The following is a 21,466-nucleotide window of genomic DNA, read 5'->3' as shown; positions in this document are numbered from 1 at the left end:
AGTAAATAGTATAGTGGAAGAATACCGAAATAACAATATGTAACACCAGTTGATCAAGTCCAAGCTAGAAGTATTTTTTATGAATGAATGAGCTAGACATAGAGCAAAGCATGAGTGTTGACATGTCAAACAAAACGTGAGAGATATGAGCAGCCAAAGAAGGAACCAACAGAGAAGAAAATCGAAGATTTGATAAGAGGAGTTCATACCTGGGACAACAGTGTGTTTGCCAAAAATGTGTGACTGCGTCATAGAATTGTAGATCGAAGACCGAGAAACTGGAGAAACAACACTGGGGACAGAGCGCATAAGGGAAATACAACTGCTGAGAATGATGATTCTAATGACAGGAGCAACCATGGGTAGAAATTATTTTTAGCAGCTGAAAAACCCTTCACATCTGTAGAACTGAAGTGATGCAGATGTCATAAAATGGAAATAGATGGAGCAGCTAACAAGAATTGGGGAACCAACACGACTGGTATTTATTGACTTATTTTTTCATTTAATCAGCATTTTATATTATGTTTCCCGACAGCACCTTTTGTAAAGGTTAAACATTTCAGCACACTTGGGAGAACCGGCTGAACTGGCATAATAGCTGACGTAAGAAACAGAAATGTAATATGGAAGATCAGTGAATGAACGATCCGATGAGAGATACAAAGCAGAGGTGGGTTCCCTCTACACTATGAGTACAATTAAAGGGGACATATTATGAAAACAACTCTTTTCCTTGGATTTGGATTTTTTGAGTGAGATATGCATTTCTAAAAGTACCCCGCCTACAGTAACCAAACGAGCGAGTCAGTTTCGGCGCCCCCTCCTACGTAGGAAGGGGGCACATTTGAATATTACCTCCCACTTCCCCACCCCCCTCAAATCAGAGCATAGCTAAGATTTTGTGGACCAGCGGATGAGCGCTGGGCGGAGATGTTAGCATTTCAGAAGCAGGGATATTCCATACAAAAATAGATGTCTAATTTGTCGGTTTGCCATGTGATTGCCTTGCATGGAGTCCGGCAGCTCCGGCGGGGGATCTTCGGCAGCAGACCAGCACCTCCGGCGGGGGGGCGGGGGGAGCTCAGCGGCGGTCCGGCAGCTCAGCTCCGGGAGTACAATCCCTTTCTCCTCGCGGTTCAATATGGACTTCAGAGATTCAAGGTAAAAGTTCCTTTCCCCCAATTCTTCTCAACCATAGCCGAGATAACCCCCACTACGAGTCTTTACTTGTTGTGGAAGTACCAGAGACGTCATCCGCAGTCTTTATGATTCATAATATCATCCGAGGCACGCATAGCTTTTGGCTGTGATATTAGATAAATTAGTAATATTATATAAATACCTATATATTATATTATAATATTATTATTATTATTATTATTATTATTATTATTATTATTATTATTATATTATATTATATAGAACTCCAGGAGTCCGCAAACGGCAACAATCCCTTCTCCTCCATGCTGTGGTTCACTCTGACAGCTCATTGGTCAATGGGCAGCAGCTCATTTGCATTAAAGCTACAGACATCAGACGCAGAGGGACTGAAACAGAAGGGAATAGCTGTTGGCAAGATTTTTTGGCAAGAAATTTCCAGCAAACAGCTTCAAAAACATCTTTTCTGGAACTCATATTCTATGTTTACTTGTTTGGAAAACACCATATGTATCCTTCAATCTTTATTATTCTTTCTAAATATCCGAACTGCAAACTGTTTGATATTTCCATGACACCCATTTGATTCCAACTCTGTCTCTCAAAAAGCAGCAAAGTATTTGCAAAGTCTAGACACACACACACACGCATGCAGGCATGCACACACACACACATAAACACACACACGCACAAACTCACACACATGCACATGCACAAACACACACACACATACGCACGAACACACGTAATTACACACACACACACACACACACACACACAGACACACACACACACAAACACACGCACACACACACACACACACACACACACATACACACACTCAATGAGGTAACCGTCTTCAAAACAGTCAAATTCTTCCAAAGCCATGGGCTTGGAAAAATTGACAAATGCAAGATATTGGCCTGCTTTGTTTGTTCAAGCCCAGCAGTTTGTGACCTACTGGACCTTGTGCATGACTACTCCACAAGAGGCTGAATTGGTGTGCATTCAGATGTATGTTGGTAATACATAAACCACAACACACTTTTGGATAGATAATCCACTCCCGATATTGTGATGGATGGATGCAAGTCTACTCTGTTCCATTGCATCATACTTCTTCTGGAAACCGTCGTCCTGCTTAAACCTGTGAACCTTGAAAAAACATTTTGAAAAGAAGATTGGGAAGAAAGGGCGAAGTAAACAAAAAGGTTCTTTCTCGCCTTTTTTCTCCTGCTTGGAAAGCTCATTATTCCTCAAGCCCCCTTCTGTCTGGAAAGCACTCCCTCCCCCGACTCCCTGACCTGCACCCCCACCCCCAACCTCACCCAATACCCCAACCTCCACAAACCTCCATAGTGTTCAGTCATTTCAGTCTTCTCCTTTCGCTCTCTCTCTCTCTCTCTCTCTCTCCCTCTCTCTCCCGCTATGCACCGCCTCCTTGCTCTCACTGGCTCGTTGCTTCCTCATGCCCCCTTCCAACGTTCCACCCTGCGCCTCCCCGCCTTTGCTTTACACTACTCAGTGCTACTCCGCACCACCCAAACAGTCGCCACGTTTCACCTCCTCCTGTATCCTCTCACCACTCGCCAACCTAACAGGACTTAAACTCATCATTTACCAAACTTCATCCAAGGGACCTTCTGTTGGGTCACGTTAAGAGGTACAGAACTTTACCTTTTCTGTTGGACCTGATTGTGGATGTGTGTATTTGTGTGTATGTGTGTGTGGGTTTGGGTGTGGTTGTGTGTGTGTGTGTGTGTGTGTGTGTGTGTGTGTGTGTGTGTGTGTGTGTGTGTGGTTTGGGTGTGGTTGTGTGTGTGTGTGTGTGTGTGTGTGTGTGTGTGTGTGTGTGTGTGTGTGTGTGTGTGGGTTTGGATGTGGGTGTGGGTGTGTGTGCGCATGTGTGGGTTGTGCAATGAGTATGATTACCAAAACAGTTGAGATAGCCACATGTGGATTAATCTTGTTGAGGAAATACTAGTTAATGCAAATCTACATTTTCTGAACATAAATTGGCTTACACAGGTCAATTATGCATGCTGCCTAAATGACTATCTTATGCTTTAAGATGGATTAGATTGTAACATTTGATTTCATCATGGGTCAGTATTTATCTAGTTTCCCTTTAAAAATGTTGACCCACTCACTTGTGATGATAGGAAGTTTTCATCAGCCCATTGAAATAACACCTTAAACCTTTCTGATTATGTAAGCACAGAAAATGTATAAATACAACATACAATATAATTTAAAATTACAATTAAAATATCTATAGACAATTTACGATTTGTTTACAGATGTTTACTAAGTTGCAGTTGATATTGACGAAAGCTCTTTTCAAGTACATGGTCAAATACGAAAGTTCTCTCATTTGAAAGTAAGTGAACACAGAATAAAATGTGTTCTTTTTTTTATCATTTCTTCATTCAAAGGCTCATTCCACAGCTTTTCAGAGGAAAAGAAGGAGGAGAGAGAGAGAGAGAGCATTTTCAGGAGACAGTTGGCTCTTTATTGACACTCTCCAGCGGAGCTACAGAGACCCAGCTCCGACCGTGCGACAGGAGCCATGATCCAGAGCAACAGGGAACCTCCACAGCAGGGCCGAGGCAGGCTCCAGCAGATTCAAGATGGGATCCAGGCGCGCTCGCTCAGGGCCAAGAAGAGCGTGCAGAACATCACAAAGGATGACGTCAAGGGATTCCTTACGAGAAACGCCTTTGTTCTCCTCACCATTGCTGCCGTTATTATTGGTGAGCACACAAACGATTTTGAAATTGCAATGGTGAAGTGTAGCTGAGTTTGTGGAGCAGGGCGATATACCGCCAGGGTTAGGGTTTGAGTCCGGCTGGCAATGACGGATTACCGCATGGGCAAAGTGGGCACATGTCAACGGGCCCTGGCCAATGTGGGGGCCCTTGATATATATATATATATAATTTCTTTATTTAATAAAAGGATTTGAATGTTTTTGATTTGCAAAATAAATACATCACATTTATTTACTTTTTTAACATGACGGAGTGTTAATGTCGTAGTGCTTGGTCAACGTCAATTTCAGAGTGAAAATGGAGAGACGTGTGCAAAGCGGGTCGGCATAGAGTAAAAGAAAGAAAGAAAAAGACACTAAAGTACCGCCCTGGTACAAGCAATACCGTCCATCTCAACATTTTGGCTCGTTAATTCGTTAGAGGAAGTCAGTAGGTGCTTTTAAAGTCATGAAATTAACCTGACAGATTCCATGTTCTGCCGTTAAGACGAGCGGCTGGCACTATTTTCTCTCTCCCTCTCTCTCTCTCTCTCTCTCTCTCTCTCTCTCTCTCCTGGCTGCGCGCTTCATTATAATGTGTGTGATTGTGGATTGCATGAGTTATATGCGACCAAATTTGGTGTGCTAGTGAGTGTATTTGCATGTTGGTAGGGGTCCATGGCTGGTTTGTGTCCAGGGCCCGTGGTCATGTTAATCCGTCCTTGCTGGCTGGGGACACCCGTGCTTAGTTATGCATGACCATGCAAGTGGCCAGTTGCAAGAAACTTTGGATGAACTCAGTCAAAGGGCATATCATATGAATCTAAGCAATGTTAGAGCTTGTGTTCTGAAAATCATATATTTTCTTTATATCCAGCAATTCATCTTCTGTAGTCACTGGTAAACCCACAGGAAGTAGGAACAAAAGAAAACCCAACTTGGACGCATTTCAGAACAGAGGAAAAACGAATGAAGAGCTTCACCATTTGTTGTCCATGCAGATGACCCTTAACATTGAGCTGTTGACCTTCGACCCTTCCTTATAGAATGAGCAGGCCCACCCAGTGTCTCTGCATCCGTAGTCCTGGTCGAATGACACAGAACTAAGTCAGATTCAGTTGATTGATAAAGTAGTCCTCTTGGTCAACCGCCTGGTCTTAGTAGTGGATTAGTGTTGCTATAGGAGAAGCCATTCTTTGTAGTGATGGGTCTCAAAGGCAAGCGAGAAAATAACAGCTTTACACAAAAGAGAAGAAACTAATGTGGCGACAGGATTATAGAGGATTATAGATGATAGATAAAATCACATGCTGCCAATGAAGGTTGGTGTTTTCCCAGGCCAGTCAGGACATGAACGTTGTTATTTCAAGAAAGGAGCATTTTCATTGTTTGGTCTCTTCCCAACACTCTTCTCCAAAGCCTCAATCATGTCTAACGTTGAGACATCAGAAGACTTAGAGGTAAGCTAAGTCATTGACTCACTGCAAAAATGTTATACAACTGGTTGTATTTTAACTAACTCAACTGCCACAATTGATCACTAACTGTTACCAAGTAAGGCATGGGTTGTTCATCATGACAATATGTCCATATCGTCACTTATGCTATAATCAGTTAAATAGGATCAATTTGTTCATAATATGATAAAGATATCGTGGCAATATCATGAAAATTGATAAATTGTGAAAGCTGATGCTAAAATCGTCAGACAAAATGCCCATGAATGCATGAATAAAGTCCAATCAACCCATACGTAAATAAATCTTCCTCCTTCCAGGTATAATCCTGGGCTTCGGCGTGCGCCCATACCAACTGTCCTACCGCGAGATGAAGTACTTCTCCTTCCCGGGGGAACTGCTCATGAGAATGCTCCAGATGTTGGTGCTGCCCCTGCTGGTCTCCAGCCTCATCACAGGTACACAGGGAGACAACCCGACACCTGGCTGTGGAGTGTGGAGTAGAGTCAGCTACACCCTTGTAGTGCTGTATGGCTTCACTGGTAGAGCGTAGAGCATTGACAAAAACAGCCGTGCTAGCCAATGTGTGGGCCCACAGTATTCTAGCAGAATTTAGATGTTAGCATCAGCCAAATGGGAATATGTGTATTTTCTTTTTCTATCTGTGTCTTCAGTTTGTTTACTCATTTGGACTCGAATGACATACCTAGCCCATAGCGTCAAAGACAAATGTAGCCCGACCAAAGCCTCGCAGGGTGACAAACTGTGATTACCTCAAACATTACACATCCCAACCCGTGCATGGTAAACATGTGAAAAGTGGCAGGTTTCTGTGACAGCTTGTGATAGTGCTGATGGCCACACTGGACCTTGGTGTCTGCTGGTGAGGATCAATGCAGACCCACAGGGAGCCAGCGTTATCGTTGTGCTACTCTCTCGACCTTCCACGGACACTCCAAGTGGCAGAAGGAGGCTAGCTGTCTGTCTACAACTGGAGCAGTTTATTGGTCTTTGGTGCTGTAGGGAAATTGAATTATCAGGACCTCACAAAAAAAGAGAGTGGATGTGGGAGGAACACATGGCCAGAGAGAGAGAGAGAGAGAGAGAGAGAGAGAGAGAGAGAGAGCGGGCTGACCTAGTAAGTAAAGGTAAGTCAATCTTGGAAATCCTTTCAAAATCCTTCTTTTCAATGCAAAGGAAGTAATAAATTAATCAAGCAATTTAATTGGGGGGCTTTGTAAGTGTGAATGTATTTATGGTGTGTTTGTGTGTATGATGTACATCAGGGAATGAAGGTGCTTTCCGAGAAGCTGTGTTCTTTCTGAGAAGTCACTGTATCTTTACTGTGATCATTTAGCAGTTTATAGATTTTCCCTAGTCATCATAATTACCGTGACATCTAGGTTTCAAACAGTCTTTTGAGTATGCTTGTTTTGGTGAGGGTGTGTGTGTGTGTGTGTGTGTGTGTGTGTGTGTGTGTGTGTGTGTGTGTGTGTGTGACAATGCCTAAACAAGTTTATCACTGCCCAGTGATTGAGGACTGGACGTAATGGCCAAAAATTAGCTTATTTTTGCTGCGGTGCAGCATAGCATCAACATCGGCTTTGAGACGATGTCACATGAGAGAGACTGCTAAATGTGGACGCAAACAAAGAACTCGGTTCTTCAGTCACATCGTGTGTGTGTGAGTGAGTGAGTCTGTGTGTGTGTGTTTGTGCGTGTGTGTTTGTGTGTGTGGGTGTGGGTGTGTTTGTGTGTGTGTGTTGATGTACAACTATTTTAATCCTTTGTGGTATGGTGGTCTCTTGCTAGGTATGACTCGGAGAGTTGTAGATGTTCAACACATGGTTTACTCTTAACAGAGACACAAGGTAAACATGCTTGCGTTCTGGAGGTTGGTTCATGAAGCATCTGCCGAACACAGGTAAACAAACAGTTATATTGGTACTGGGCGGAACTGCAAATAGGCCACGCCTACATTTTCTAATTTACCGAGGTAAACCTTTGGTCTGTCTTGGCTTAAACGGGAATGGCAAAGTGGCCATGTTTGTAGTCTTTAACTTATCTAGAAAATCATTAAAACCTTTCATGGTGTTGTCTATTATGTGGTGAAGAAACCATTCATAACTGTGGTTGGCTTGAAACATGTAATCAGAAATAGCATAGACTAAAATAATTTACATCAGTGTCTGTGTGTGAGTGTTAAAATCATAATCTATATCATATTTGTATACATTTCTACTAGCAATATATTTGACAATGTATATAAAATATTATTATAAGAAAGAAATAAGGCTGGTTAAAACCATAGATTGTTACACTTATTGGCATCACACAAATATAGTGTTTGAATAGAGAACTGAAATAGTAAAGCTTATAATAACTAATCATAAATTCAGAAAAATTGAGGGAGAATAATGGGGTGTAAGCATGCAAGGGGGAGGGAAAACAGCCAAGAGGGGGTTGTAATTCAAAGAATGAAAACAGAAAAAGAGAGGAAAAAGGGCACAACCTGTGTGGTTTGTCAACATGTTGTTGCCTTACCCCAGCAGAGGTCATTACTCGATGGCTACGAGTGGGCACAATGTCAAACAGGGTACTGCCTCTCTCCTCCTAATAAAATGAATAACAAATTGGAAAACTAAAATCAAATATGAGTGTTATGTAGGCTGTATCACTGTAGATTCTGGTAGTTTTGAAAAGTGTCATGAAAGGCACAATTTATGGTTATCTTCTCGCATTATTAAGTTAACATTGCGAGAAGGTTAAGTTAAAGAATGTCAGAACATTAGTTGGACATTCCATTCTTTTGCTGGCAAACACTTGGTCTTAAGGGCTAGATCAAGTGTCTAAAGACCCCCTGGCAGATTTGGTCCCCCCCCCCACCCCCCGAATGTTGACTCCATGGCTCCAGCCATGAGCCGTTATGTTCCAGTAGCAGGTTAAATATTTTGTTAATGATTTGTTATCTGGTTTTATGCTGAACTCCAAGGACATGTTTGACTTTTGTTGAAATGTTATTCATTGTGAAATGGAAATTGAATGGAACTTGAATTGAATGAATGAAGATTACGTCACAGTAAAAAGTAACTGTTCACTCAGGTTCACCAATCTAAATCGGTTTATATGCTGGCCATAATGATTGCCTCATCTATTTTTTTTTAATCCATGTAAACGTTTATAATTCTTCTTCGCCTAATTTTGCATTTTTCAATAGTTTGAATTTGCACATACATTTCTAATTACCTATGCTATACAAACATACCGGAAATAGGACTAAGAACAAACAAACCATTCATCGGGGCAATTAAAGACTTGTGAGTGAGAAAGAGATTTTTCATATGAATCGAGGCATTAAAGTCTGCAAAAATTCTAAATATGGAGGCTCTAGTCCTTCATGAAGTGATGTAATAAGCTAGTGAGCTACAGAATGGTAGTGAGCTACAGACCCGGGGTCTCTTTTATATGAAAGAGGGCCTCAATAAGATACACACATATACAAGTTGGGGCTCTAATCCTACAGTAGATTTCTCACAAAGCCTCAGCAAATGCTCCATCTCTCACCCCGTGGCCTCCTTCCAAGATTTGAGCAGAAATCCTTTCCAGACCTTCAACCTAAGGATCCACCACACATATCTGATAATTGCACCTTATGTTTTTTTAAATCTCCTAATGGCCACGGCGAGGGCCCCTTGTCACCCAAAATATGAAAAGCATCTCCACATGCCATCGTTGTTTACACGCAATAAGGAACACGTTTCTATATCCATCCCACTGGGAATTTGGAAATTGAAACTGATGTTGTTGAAGGCCTATTCTTTTTAAAGTTAGAGCTCAGGCCCCTTTTTGTCCTATCGAGATTGCTGTAGTGCTTACACACAAACATTCTTACACACGTTTTCCTGGGTCCCTGAAATGAATCCGCTGAGATTTGGACTTGGATCTCTCTGATCTTCTCCAAAAATACTAGCGAAAACAGACAATTTTTGTGACATAGCCTCTCAGAAGTGTGGCCCTTGAGATCGAGTTGAATGTGGTGCAAAAGGATGTTTTGGAGAAAGGAAGTTCCTATTTGACAACCTTGTTCCAGTGCCTGATTGGGACCCCCACAACAATAGAAAATTACTAGCGGATAGGTCGGTACACAGGAAACTTATTGCAGATCAGGCAAACAATCCGGCAGGGAGAAGACCAAGGCGTAGAGGTTTGGTACATGGGTAATCCATTGGAAATAAGGCGGGAGTAAACGGGCAGGAATCAGAAAAGCTGGGACGATTAAGAACAAAGACGAACTGGCACAGGAAGGGAAGCGCGCTTACTAAATACACTAGGAGGGGACTGTAAATGAGGCCCAGGTGAAAACAATTAAAGCGAGTGATTGACAATCAGAGACACGAGAAACATATGGACAGGGAGTGAAAGGAACATAAGAGAAAAAAAAATATTAGTTTTATTTATGAACTTCCCTAGTAATCTATAATTAAAAAAGAGACATCCTCTTCCCTTCCATTTCTCAGTCCTTTCTTTCGTAAGAATGGAAATTTTGAGGCTGCATCTGCTGTAACCTTGACAACCAGCTGATGAGTCATTGTGTTCTAGCGAGGCCAACTGTGTGTGTGCTTGTGTGTATGTGTGTGTGAGGAGTGTGTGTGTGTGTGTGTGTGTGTGTGTGTGTCGGGGGGGGGGGGGGGGGGGGGTGATGAATGAAAGAGGATTGAGGCAATCAAGATCAATGCTGGAGACTAACAAGGAGATGAGAGGGGTGAGAAAGTGCAAGAGGAACCAGGAAAGGGTCCGGGGGCAGGAAGAGGAGGGAAGAGGGTCTGTATGGCTGAAAAACACTAGAGCAGTGGGAGAGAGGGTTTGTAGTGCTTTAATTTTAAAGGAAGGGAGGTGAAAGAGAAAGTGGAGGATGTGATGGGAGAGAGAGAGAGAGAGGGGGGGGAGGGGCAGAGAAAGTGAGGGAGAGGGAGAAGGAGAGAGAAGAGAGAAGAGAGAGAGAGAGAGAGAGAGAGAGAGACAGAGACAGAGAGAGAGACAGAGAGAGAGTGCAGTCCAGCTATTGGTCATTGAGGAAGGGCTTCAAATGGGTACCAACAGGCAATAACACAAATGCATGCATAAAGCCACACACACTCACCCACACACATCCACACATACACACACACAGACTTACAATACTACTAAAAGAATGCATAGATCCTTGCACAAAAGCCAAGTGTTGGGTGTCTGTACGGTTTTAAATGAACATAGAAGCAATAATATAGCCAGGCACTTAAAAATACGACCTTCGCTTCTATTGAGGGCGACTGACGTTCCTTTACAAATCCCCCTTTTCAAATCCTCTGATCCCTTCACTGGCAACAGCTTCACAAAGTCAGTGGAGGAAGAAGTGGGGGCCAACCCTGCTGCAACATGACGTTAGTGTTCCTAGCTGGGAGAGAAAGTAAAGATTGCACGGAAAACAACACAACTTAGAGTCTTTAAAGTAGTGTTAAAATAAGATACGATACGTTTTTATTTATTCATTCAAGACATTTAATGAGGGATGAATAGACCATTGGTTAGATGTTTTACCGGCATACGTCGTCTATGTATGCTATAAATACTATACTCACACTGTAGTTTTAACAAGTGTTTTTTTAGGAGGCATCTAACGAAGGCAGCAGAAAGTAGCTGTTAAATGCAGTATCAAGCTGAGGAATGCAAGTGGAGCTTAATTTGGTCGGCAAAATATTGAAATATGTTTTAATGATCCCATGTTATAGTGTCCAATACAGTTTTGGCCAACTTAAAAGAAGATGGTCCCTTTTTGCGTAGACGTACTGCTGCGTGACACTATGACGTTTCCTTATCAAAGAATGGTTCATTGAGAAGTTTACGTTCTGCCTCTGGATCGGTTTTCACAACAAAAACATGTCCTATTTCGAAGTGTTTCGAAATCGGGGGAGTAGTTTTGTAACAAAATGTTTTGTAACTACGACGGCAGAGTGACATTCAGACAGCTCAGCAAACAGACCAACTAAGAAACCAACATAGAAGACAGAGTCAATTTGCCACTGACATTTACCAGTACTTACTTCACATGACCTGGGAGCTTTGGTTATCCCCAGGGTATTGGTTATTTTTTTCCCAGCAAGTAAGACCTGGATAGTGTTTCTACCTCAAAAGCAGCCCTCCTTCTATTCTCACAGAGCGAAGGGTCACATTGTCAGCTTGTGTATTATCAGTTACATTACACTTCTCTCAGGCTTAATTTTTCTCGTCATTGGGACAGAAAATTTTGAGGGAGATGAGAAAACAAAAGTGTTTGAGTTGTGAGCTTAAGTCATAGCTGGAACAGTGATCTAGAAATCATTGTCATGTGTTTTTCATACTTGTATGTCATGTAATATTAAAACACATAACCAATGACTTAATGGATAAGGTTATTCTATAAAGCCAGACAAGGCTATTTTATTTGCATAGCACCGTTCAAACACTGAGCTTCTCCGAAGAAAAACAAAGTGGAAAATTTGTTTAAGCACAATCTGCAACCATGCTAGAATAACTACAACCTACACAATGCACCCTTTAATGAATGAATCGCTTTAATGACATCACTGTTTCCAATAACAAAGTAAGCCAAACCAAAGAGAGGTGCTTCTGCGGTTTCAAAGGGGGTGACTCAGTAGTCATGTTTCCATCTAAAAGGTGATGCGAATCTTTAGAAAGTTCGCAAAAAAGAAATTCAAATTAGGTGCGCTTCTATCAAGTGGTTGGAGCGGAAAAACTACACACATTCCAGGGCTTGTCGTATCCTTTTGATAACATCCTCTCTTAGGTCCTGATATATTGTGGAACTGCGTTGTTTTCCATCTAAAATAGCTGTAATGCTTTTTTCTTCGATGAGAGTAAGAAAAAGTTTTTACCTTTTCATCGGTCCACACGTATCTATTATTCACATTAGCCATCTGTTCCATGGACGTATTTAAAGGATACATTGTACATATTTATAATTTGAAATTCTTTGCAGCCTTTATACCACAGATACTCTAGGGTCTATAGCATATAACCGCGTTTTCTGATTACAGTTTAATGCATTTCCCACAATGTACCAGCTATCGTTTTTAAGGCTGAACAGACAATTTGACTGGAATTACTTAGTAGGTGTCCATATATCAGGGATAAATGGACACCTAAGAACAAGGATCTGACTAGAGCTAGCAACAAATACTTATGTATTCATGTAACATTGGACTAATTCACATGCTCTAAGCAAAGAGTTCACTGTTTTGTATTCATATAGCACTGGAGTCATTGCAAAGAAAATGGGAATTCAACTTTCAATAATTGTTATTTGTGTTTGTGTGGTGAAATGCTTTAAAAATCTTAAAATGTGCCTGTGTAGTTGAGTGACATTGAACAAATATTGAGCAAAACAAAAATACTAATTAAAAATGGATAATACCACCAACACCTCAAAGTTATATTAGCTGTATTTTCATTTAACCTTTATTTATACTTGAAAAATCAATTGAGGGGTGACCCTCATTTGCAATGATGTCGAGTCAACAAATGCAAAGCAAAAACAACTATCTACACAATATTCAATGCAAATACACCAAATATACAACAACTGATAAAGAGAAAAACAAAAAACAATTTGAACATTTACAGAAAGATAGATGTAGAATGGCTTGAATTACAATTAAATAAGTGATATAGCTTAAATAAAACAGTTAAAGGTAGAGTTTGGCAGATTTAAGATATTATTTCTAAATTGGTTAGAGGATATGAAGGTATTGATTTGAATTTGTTGCAGTAAGTTTTTCGAGGAGTCAGGGGCACTGAAGCTAAAAGCTGCCTTTCCAAGCTCAGACCTGATTTGAGGAACATGAAGCATGAGCATGTCAGTGGCACGTTTCTGAAAAACCCCATCTGAATTTTTTTGCATTACAATCAAATAATGAGGAAACTTCCCTGACAGGGCTTTATAAATAAAAATGTGCCAATGTGCATTTTTCTTGAAGAGAGGCCTACCCAGCCTTTCCAAATATGAGACACAATGGTGTGTGGCATTGGCATCTCCTGTGATGAACCTTAAAGCAGAGTGAAAAACCGAGTCCAGGAGTTTCAGACATGAATAAATAATCCTTTTCCTACTGAGGGTATGAGTAGAATGAGTAGTAGTAGTATTAGTCGTATGATTACACTAAAATAATAACAGGTCGATTTTTCCATGATGCTGGCCGTTTGCAGGCATGGCTGCCCTGGACAGCCATGCGTCGGGGAAGATGGGCCTCCGGGCGGTGGTGTATTACACCACAACCACCGTCATCGCCGTGATCATCGGCATCATCATGGTGCTCGCCATGCACCCGGGGAAAGGATCCAAGGATGAGTTCGGCACCGCACCCAAGATAGAGCGGATCAGCACCGCCGATGCATTCCTCGACCTTATCAGGTATAGGCATGGTTAGACACACACACACACACACACACACACACACACACACACACACACACACACAAACACTGCACATAGACACTGATACACACAAACATATAAAGGTACAAAAACGTATGCTATACACAAACACATACACACACTATACACACACACACACACACACATATACACACAAACACTGATACACATTAAAATATACATATACACAATAACGTATACACCGATATACACACACACAGACACACACGAACACATACACACATGCAAAAACATCCAAGTAACCCCCAACATGTCCACACCCTCACCTAAATACTCTCATCCACTCACCCATACTCCCCCGACACACTCAGCCCACTGCCCTCATGCAATCCAGAGACACACCCAATCACTGACACAACAAAGAAACACGCACTAACTGGAAAGGAATTAACTACACATGAATTCATAAATTCTTGGGCAAAATAATTTTGATGACTTTGGGTGTGATTGGGTGTGTATCCTTTTCCGGATTATAAAAAAACCCCTAACTTTGTGTTTCAGAAACATGTTTCCTCCTAATCTTATTGAGGCATGCACCAAACAGGTAAGGTTTTAAAGACTCTGACCTTATCAAGGCATCTCACCGCTCTCATCCTCCCCCTCCTTCTACATTGCGATGACTACATTGAATAGTGTTATTATTAGGACTAGGATTGTTTTTGTGTTATGATTTGATTTCCATTGTGAAGAATAAGAAGTTGCATAGAAAACCATATCAGAATTATGTGACTCCAAATATTCTGGCTCATTAGAACAACCACAGATTACATATGCATTCTGATTGAAATTCGTACAATAACGACTGTTCCTTCAGATCAACTAAACCCCCCTGGCCGCTATGTAGAAATATCTAACTGGTCCACATCTGTTATGTGTGAGTCACATGGTTTAGAGGAACTCTGTGGTATTTATAAGTACTCTCGTCAATGTTAAGGATACCACCGAAACTAAAACTATTTACCATTGAGAAATGCTTGTTAATCACAGTCATAGATTAAATCTCACAACAAAACCACCACGTATTAATTATAGTTTACATAATTCAGTTTGAGACATGCGTCATTGATACTTATTTGATAACAAATTAAATGCAGTTAAAAAGTAGTCTTAGACCAGCTGACATATACTCATATAGATAAGGTACTAAGTATGACGATAAAAAAGTGCAATAAAAGCGAAATCACAACAACAACAAAAATGAATATCTATGTATTAATATCTAAAAAAATAATCAATGATCAAATATTTCAAGTGAGTAATCCCCCGCGGCCCCAAGTACGAAGCTGGGATCCCGACCCCCTTATATGTCTTTGTTTTGGTATGTTGTCCACCTGATTCCAGTTCAAGACGCAGTACAATAACAAGGTGGTCGTGGTGAGGATGACGGTGAACGAAACCATCTTCGGCCTCAACGGGAGCCAGGAGCTGACTCAGGAGGACATGGTTCCGGTGCCGGGGTCGGTGAATGGGGTAAACGCCCTGGGCATGGTGGTCTTCTCCATCTGCTTCGGTCTGATCATCGGGAGCATGGGGGAACAAGGGCGGCCTCTCAGAGACTTCTTTGACTGCCTGAATGAAGCCATCATGAGGCTGGTGGCCATTATTATGTGGTGAGTAGACCCTGGAGGCAGTAGGACGTGAAGCAGGAAGCAGTATGTGGGGAAGGGTATGCAATGTTTGGATTGCCCAAGGATGTAGAAATAGGCAGATGATATGAGCGATCCCTGAGAAGCATCCCATCAATGTTTGAGCAATAATATTTCCACCTGTGGATGGATGGATGTATGGATGTGTGAATCGATAGACGGACAGAAGGATAGATGGATGGATGTGTTAATGGATGGATGTGTTAATGTGTGGTTGGATGGATGGATTGACGTGTCTTTGGATGAATGGTACATTCACATGTGGAAGAATGGAAGGATTTAATGTATGGATGGATGTGTTTGGCTATTAGATGGATGTGTGGATTGATGGATCTATGAATGAATGTATGGATGGAGGTTAGGGATGCATGGACAAGCGTAGAAAAGGACGGAAAGATGCATGGACGAATGGTTAAATGGATGGATAACTGATTGATTGAATGATTGATTGACTACTTGAAGTCACCAACATGTCCCTTGCTCCCCTCCTCAACCAGGTATGCTCCCATAGGTATCCTCTTCCTGATCGCTGGTAAGATTGTGGAGATGGACGACATCTTATCGATGGGCGGTCAGCTAGGCATGTACGTGGTCACAGTGACTTGTGGCCTGCTTGTGCACGCCATGGTCGTCCTGCCGTTGCTGTACTTTGCCGTCACCAGGAAGAACCCGTTCGTCTTCATCGGAGGCCTGCTGCAAGCGCTCATCACTGCCCTTGGGACATCTTCCAGGTGTGTTCCATGTTTGCAGTTTAAGGTGCATTGAAATGTCTCGCTCAGTTTCTAGTTTCTTCTAAGTTTCACTCATAAGAATTACAATAAGATTAAAGTTAGAGTTGGCAACTTTGGATAAACTAGCTAGATTCAGGCTTCCCTCAAAAGCAACTCCCCTGAAACACAGGACTAGTTTGCTAGCTTCAGCAATAAGTCTGCTAGCCTTGTGGGAGAATCTGGTCATGCGCAATGAGTGCCTTGGCATAGAGCACGCAGGTAGCCGGGTAGGTAAATGGACAGACAGATAGTCATTCAAACATTTAGATTCATAAATGATTGGACAGGCTGATTACAGGCCTACAATAGCCACATGTTGTTTTCTTTTTTTCAAGCGTTTGATTTATTGATTGCTGTTAGGATGAAGAGAATTTCAACAAATAGGACAAGAAATGATTCTCAAATAAATTCCTACCCCAATAAATGACTTCCTCCCATTATTTTCATGATGATAGGTAGTCATAGTCATGAAATTATTATGCAAATGATAATGTTATGAATGTCCTAACTTTGTTCTATCTTTTGTCCATTCCCCTTGTATTATGTTCTCTCCTACAACCCTCTTAGCTCTGCCACGCTGCCCATCACCTTTAAGTGCCTAGAGGAGAATAACAAAGTGGATAAGCGCGTGACACGCTTTGTGTTGCCGGTTGGGGCGACCATCAACATGGATGGAACCGCCCTCTACGAAGCCATTGCCGCCATCTTCATTGCCCAGGTCAACAACTATGACCTGAGCTTAGCACAGATCCTCACCATCAGGTATTACACATGATATAAGACATAGAAGCAGTCTGTACTGATTAAAAACTGCCTTCTCTGATGCTGGTTACAAGCAGTTCTCTCCCCTCCTCTCCTGTTTCAGATTCTAAGACCATCATTTTTTTAATACCAAACAAATAATTGGGATAAAACATATCTAGTTATTAATAATATAATATATGTTTTTCTTGGTTTAATACTTAGTTTATAATAGTTCATATTACCTAACCAAAACAACAAAGTATTGGCAACATCTAAACAATCAAAGCGAAACATAAGTATTGTACTATAAACTAAGGGAGAAAAGTATCTGTATCATTAATACAGATTATAAAGTGCATTTATAAACTAGAAAATGCATTTCCTGCACAAAATGCGGTGAGTGCTGTAGTGCAAAGTGATGTTGAAAATATTTTTTAATAAAGCCACATAGATTAAGACATAAAGAAACGTTAAATGACTTAAATCAAGTGAAGGGATTTGAAAAAAAGTTCAAAAGTCTAAATGGAGTAAACAATGTAAACATGCACACCATTTAAGAAAAAGTAAATGGTTGGAGACAAGTAAAGTGGCCGCTGAATGAAAAGCGCAAAGCATTGCTAAAAATGCAGAAATGTAATTGAATTGAAGAATCTGAAACGTCAAATGTATTGCCCTGCACTGTGTGTGTTTGTGTGTGTCTTTAAGAGAATAGCGAGCCGTGATTAAAAATAGCTCAATAGAGTGGGGAAAAAGCGCCCAATCTGGCAACACTACCTGAACGTCCTCCAAAAGTAGCCCAATCCGGCGAGAAAAACCGCCCGATCTGGCAACACTGCTGAACGTCCACACGCTCCAGCGTCAACGTAAATCAATGAGACCAACTGAAAATGAAGCCGGTATGAAACTAAAACTGTGATTCTGAATAAAGTTTAAATGATATTGAAATTCCGTTTGGATATTATTGAAGATACAAGTGGGTAGATTTGTTTAATGGTTTGAATGATGGTAAACGGTTGAAATTTGACCGAGTTACGATGTCTTAGTAATTTAAATGTCAGAATGGGCAGACGGCTTCAATGGGACCAACTGTAGAATATGACGGTTAGAAGCTAAAACTGTGATTCTGAAGAAAGTTTAAATGATATCGAAAAAAGTTCGTAGATTTGTTAAATGGTTTGAACGGAGATAAACGGTTGAAAATTGATTTAGTTACGTCTTAAACAGAAGTACCAGCCGTCCTCCCATTGACTCCCATGTTAAAAAAGATAATATTTTAAAAGTAGAATATCTTAAAAAGTATAAAATATTTAAAACATCTGAAAAGAAGCGCGCAATTCCAAGCTATTCTGAATATTTGAAAATTTGAATGGAGTCTCTAGGTGGAAAATTGAGGAAGGAGATAGGTCCCAAAGTTTGTAGAGAATAATAAAGAAAGAATAAAAGTTATGAAGAACAATAGTTGAGCGCTGCATGCAGCACTCGCCTAATTAATAAACTGTAGTTATGAATTATATAGACAAATGTACAATAACGTAGAATGCTAATATAAGTTCTTTAACCTGCCCAGTATCACAGCCACAGCAGCCAGCATCGGCGCAGCAGGAATCCCGCAGGCTGGACTGGTCACCATGGTGATAGTGCTGACCTCAGTAGGCCTTCCAACTGACGATATTTCACTCATCATTGCTGCTGACTGGTTCCTGTAAGTATTGGTTGGTCCATCACATCAATATTGCTTTAAAACATTATACTTCTTAAATGTTGCGAAATGGTTGTTTTTCTCAAGTAAGAGAATAAAATCATTGTCCCGCCAAGCTACAACGGGTTGAGGCTGACTCAAAATGAGGGGCCAAGTTCCCTTACAGGGATTTTCATTGGACTCAATATAGAGACACTCCCCCGACATTCCATGTCCCTCTATCCATCTGGTTCTGATTGTGTCTGCTTCCAATTCTTCTAAGAGGTCCACAGCCAGACATGTGTTGGGTTGCGGGAATTTTTTAACTCGATTGTCGGGAACTATTTAAAAATAACTTTTCTTTCATCATAATGCCCGGAACTATTAAAATATAACTATTTATCCTCTGCTCTCCTCCACTCCACAATTATCTCTTCCTCTCTGTTCTCTATTATCTCTCCTCATCGCTCTCTAAATCTTCTCATATCCTCTCTTCTTATTCTCTCTCAAATTTTCTCTGCCTCCCTCTCCATCCATTTCTTCCCTCCTATCACCTCTCTTCTCACCACTTCACCCTGTCCTTCCCTACTCCCATCTCTTTCCATCTCCCCATCTCTCCTCTTTACTGTCTTCTCTCCTCTCTTCTCACTCGTCTCTTCTCCTCCCTGACCATCCTCACGTATCTCTCTTCTCATCTTTCGTTCTCTCGCCTCCTCACTCTGCCCATTCCTTCTCCCCTCTCTTCCCGTCTCCCCTCCTCTCCTCTTCTCCCTGCCAATATCAACCGGCCTGTCCTCCCCTCTCTTCCTATCTACTCTCCTCCCTGCACATCTCTGCCCATCCCTCCTCTTCTCCAACAGTGATCGGCTGCGTACCACCACCAACGTCCTGGGAGACTCCATCGGCGCAGGTATCGTTGAGCACCTGTCTCGCCACGAGCTCCAGAGAAAGGATCCCGAGAGGGGCAACGTCTCGGTAGAGGAGGCAGCCAAGAAACCGTACCAGCTCATCTGCCAGGAGAACGAGTTTGACACCGCCAGGCCCGCGGACAGCGAGACAAAGATGTAGACAAAGACCATAACTTTTCTCGCCCATTTGACACATTTTATACATGAGAACCCTTATGCTGCCGTGAACCACTGCTTTTCTTATTTTGGAGACAAAAACACCTGAACAGAATCAAATATGTTAATGTAGATATATATATTTCATGCATGCAGCTCTGCCATTTATACATTTCAAAAATATAACTGAATAAGATATGGTTCATTGCATTACTGTTACTTCTAATGTAGGCAATAACTAGTGTTTGGTCTGCTGAAGAGTGGCGATGGTTGACTTGTTGAGGAACCTTGTATTTTGTGGATAAATACAACCTCTGATCATATAAATTAGAAGCTAGCATTGCTGGCTAGATTTAAAGAGAACAGCGCACAAAATACACTGCCACTTTGTCTTGCTATACTTTCTTAAACTTTATTTTTTTGCCTTCAGAGAATACAGTTTTTTATACATGGTAGATCAACCAAAGTAAAGTTTTATGAGACCAACTTCCTACCAAATGTTTAATAGCTTTCCATTGGAATAAAATAGTTTTTATCCAAAGTTTTCCATAGACATTTGAGTTGTGGTTAGGAGAAGGCTACATGGATTGCTGTCCCAAAAATGTTTTATGGAAATTAGGATTAGGATCTGAGCTGTCTATTTTCCACATTGGGTCCAAATATGTTTAGACAATATATGTTTACATCAAATATTTGCCTAAAAACTGAATAATCAAAAGTGAGAATAAGTATTGTTAGTATTCTTAAACCAAAATTATTAAAAATCCCAAGGAGGAGAAAGTAACTTATTTTATAATTAGATAACTTTTTTTCCCTTCATTCCACACATTTGATGTATTTCAGTTCTGTGTATATGTTGTATGCTTATTATTCTTGCGCAATGGAGATTTTAAATGCATGGTAAACAATAGTTCATTTTAGAGTTTACTATTTTCAATTTTAGTTGATTGTTCTATATACATTACGTTTTTTTTTTGCTCTATAATAACATACTTTTATATGATCTTATTCCATTTATTGAGCTTTTTCTTCTAATTCAAAATTAAAATTAAAAATGCTGAGTACAGAGGACTTAATAGAAGTTAGTTATATAGAGAAATGTAGATATGCATGTACAGTATATTAACTCTAGAAGTTAAATGTACAGGGTACTTGTAGAGCATCCCCCTGCTTTAGAACTTGAAAAACAAACTGAGATCGCCTTGCATTACTGGATTGAAATAGACTATTTTGTCTAAACACCCTGCAATTCTAATGTTTACAATGGCTGTCGTCATTTTTGACCAAACTTTATCTTTGTAAAACCTCCCTCCCCTGCAGAGATTTTTTTAAAAATAAAAACTGAATGATTAATAATTGTAGTGTTGATTGATTACTCAAAACCCAATGACATTTGGTAATAGCTGCATCCTTTTGGTACCAATTTGTTTACATATTTGAGGCCCCATATACTATTTTAAATTATGTGTCATGCAGCTTGAAACAAATTGTGTGAGTAGTATATTTAAAAGGAGCCAATAAATAATCATATCAAACAAAAATGTGTATATGTAACATGTATGTACTTCCTTGCACCTCCCACCCTTGTTTAAAGATAAATATTGAACTGTGAATCATAGAATAATGAACTGGCAGAAACAGATAAAATACATCTTTAGGGGCATTGACTCCCTAACCAACCCAAATGTTTTAACAATTTGGAAAAC

General features: G+C 40.7%; 1 protein-coding gene across 7 annotated transcripts; it reads left to right on the top strand.

Moving 5' to 3' along the window:
• Positions 1 to 287: 287 nt before the first annotated feature.
• Positions 288 to 21,116, top strand: slc1a3a (solute carrier family 1 member 3a). Of its 7 annotated transcripts, none has more exons than XM_079744970.1 (11): positions 1,019 to 1,164; positions 2,687 to 2,824; positions 3,597 to 3,914; positions 5,688 to 5,825; positions 13,609 to 13,813; positions 14,360 to 14,402; positions 15,200 to 15,468; positions 16,002 to 16,235; positions 16,842 to 17,036; positions 18,586 to 18,720; positions 19,557 to 21,116. In XM_079744970.1, the coding sequence occupies exons 3-11, from the start codon at positions 3,731 to 3,733 to the stop codon at positions 19,762 to 19,764; spliced, it is 1,611 nt and encodes a 536-aa protein (XP_079601096.1). In that variant the 5' UTR covers positions 1,019 to 1,164; positions 2,687 to 2,824; positions 3,597 to 3,730; the 3' UTR covers positions 19,765 to 21,116. The 7 variants fall into 7 exon arrangements, with proteins under 7 accessions (XP_079601099.1, XP_079601093.1, XP_079601096.1 ...); XM_079744969.1 differs by having other exon boundaries at positions 1,489 to 2,824; XM_079744968.1 differs by having other exon boundaries at positions 1,426 to 2,824.
• The last annotated feature ends 350 nt before the right edge of the window (positions 21,117 to 21,466 follow it).

The sequence above is a fragment of the Pollachius pollachius genome (genome assembly GCF_949987615.1).
Source record: "Pollachius pollachius genome assembly, chromosome: 1".
NCBI classification, from domain to species: Eukaryota; Metazoa; Chordata; class Actinopteri; order Gadiformes; family Gadidae; genus Pollachius; species Pollachius pollachius.
This window is presented reverse-complemented; position numbering and strand designations above follow the sequence as displayed.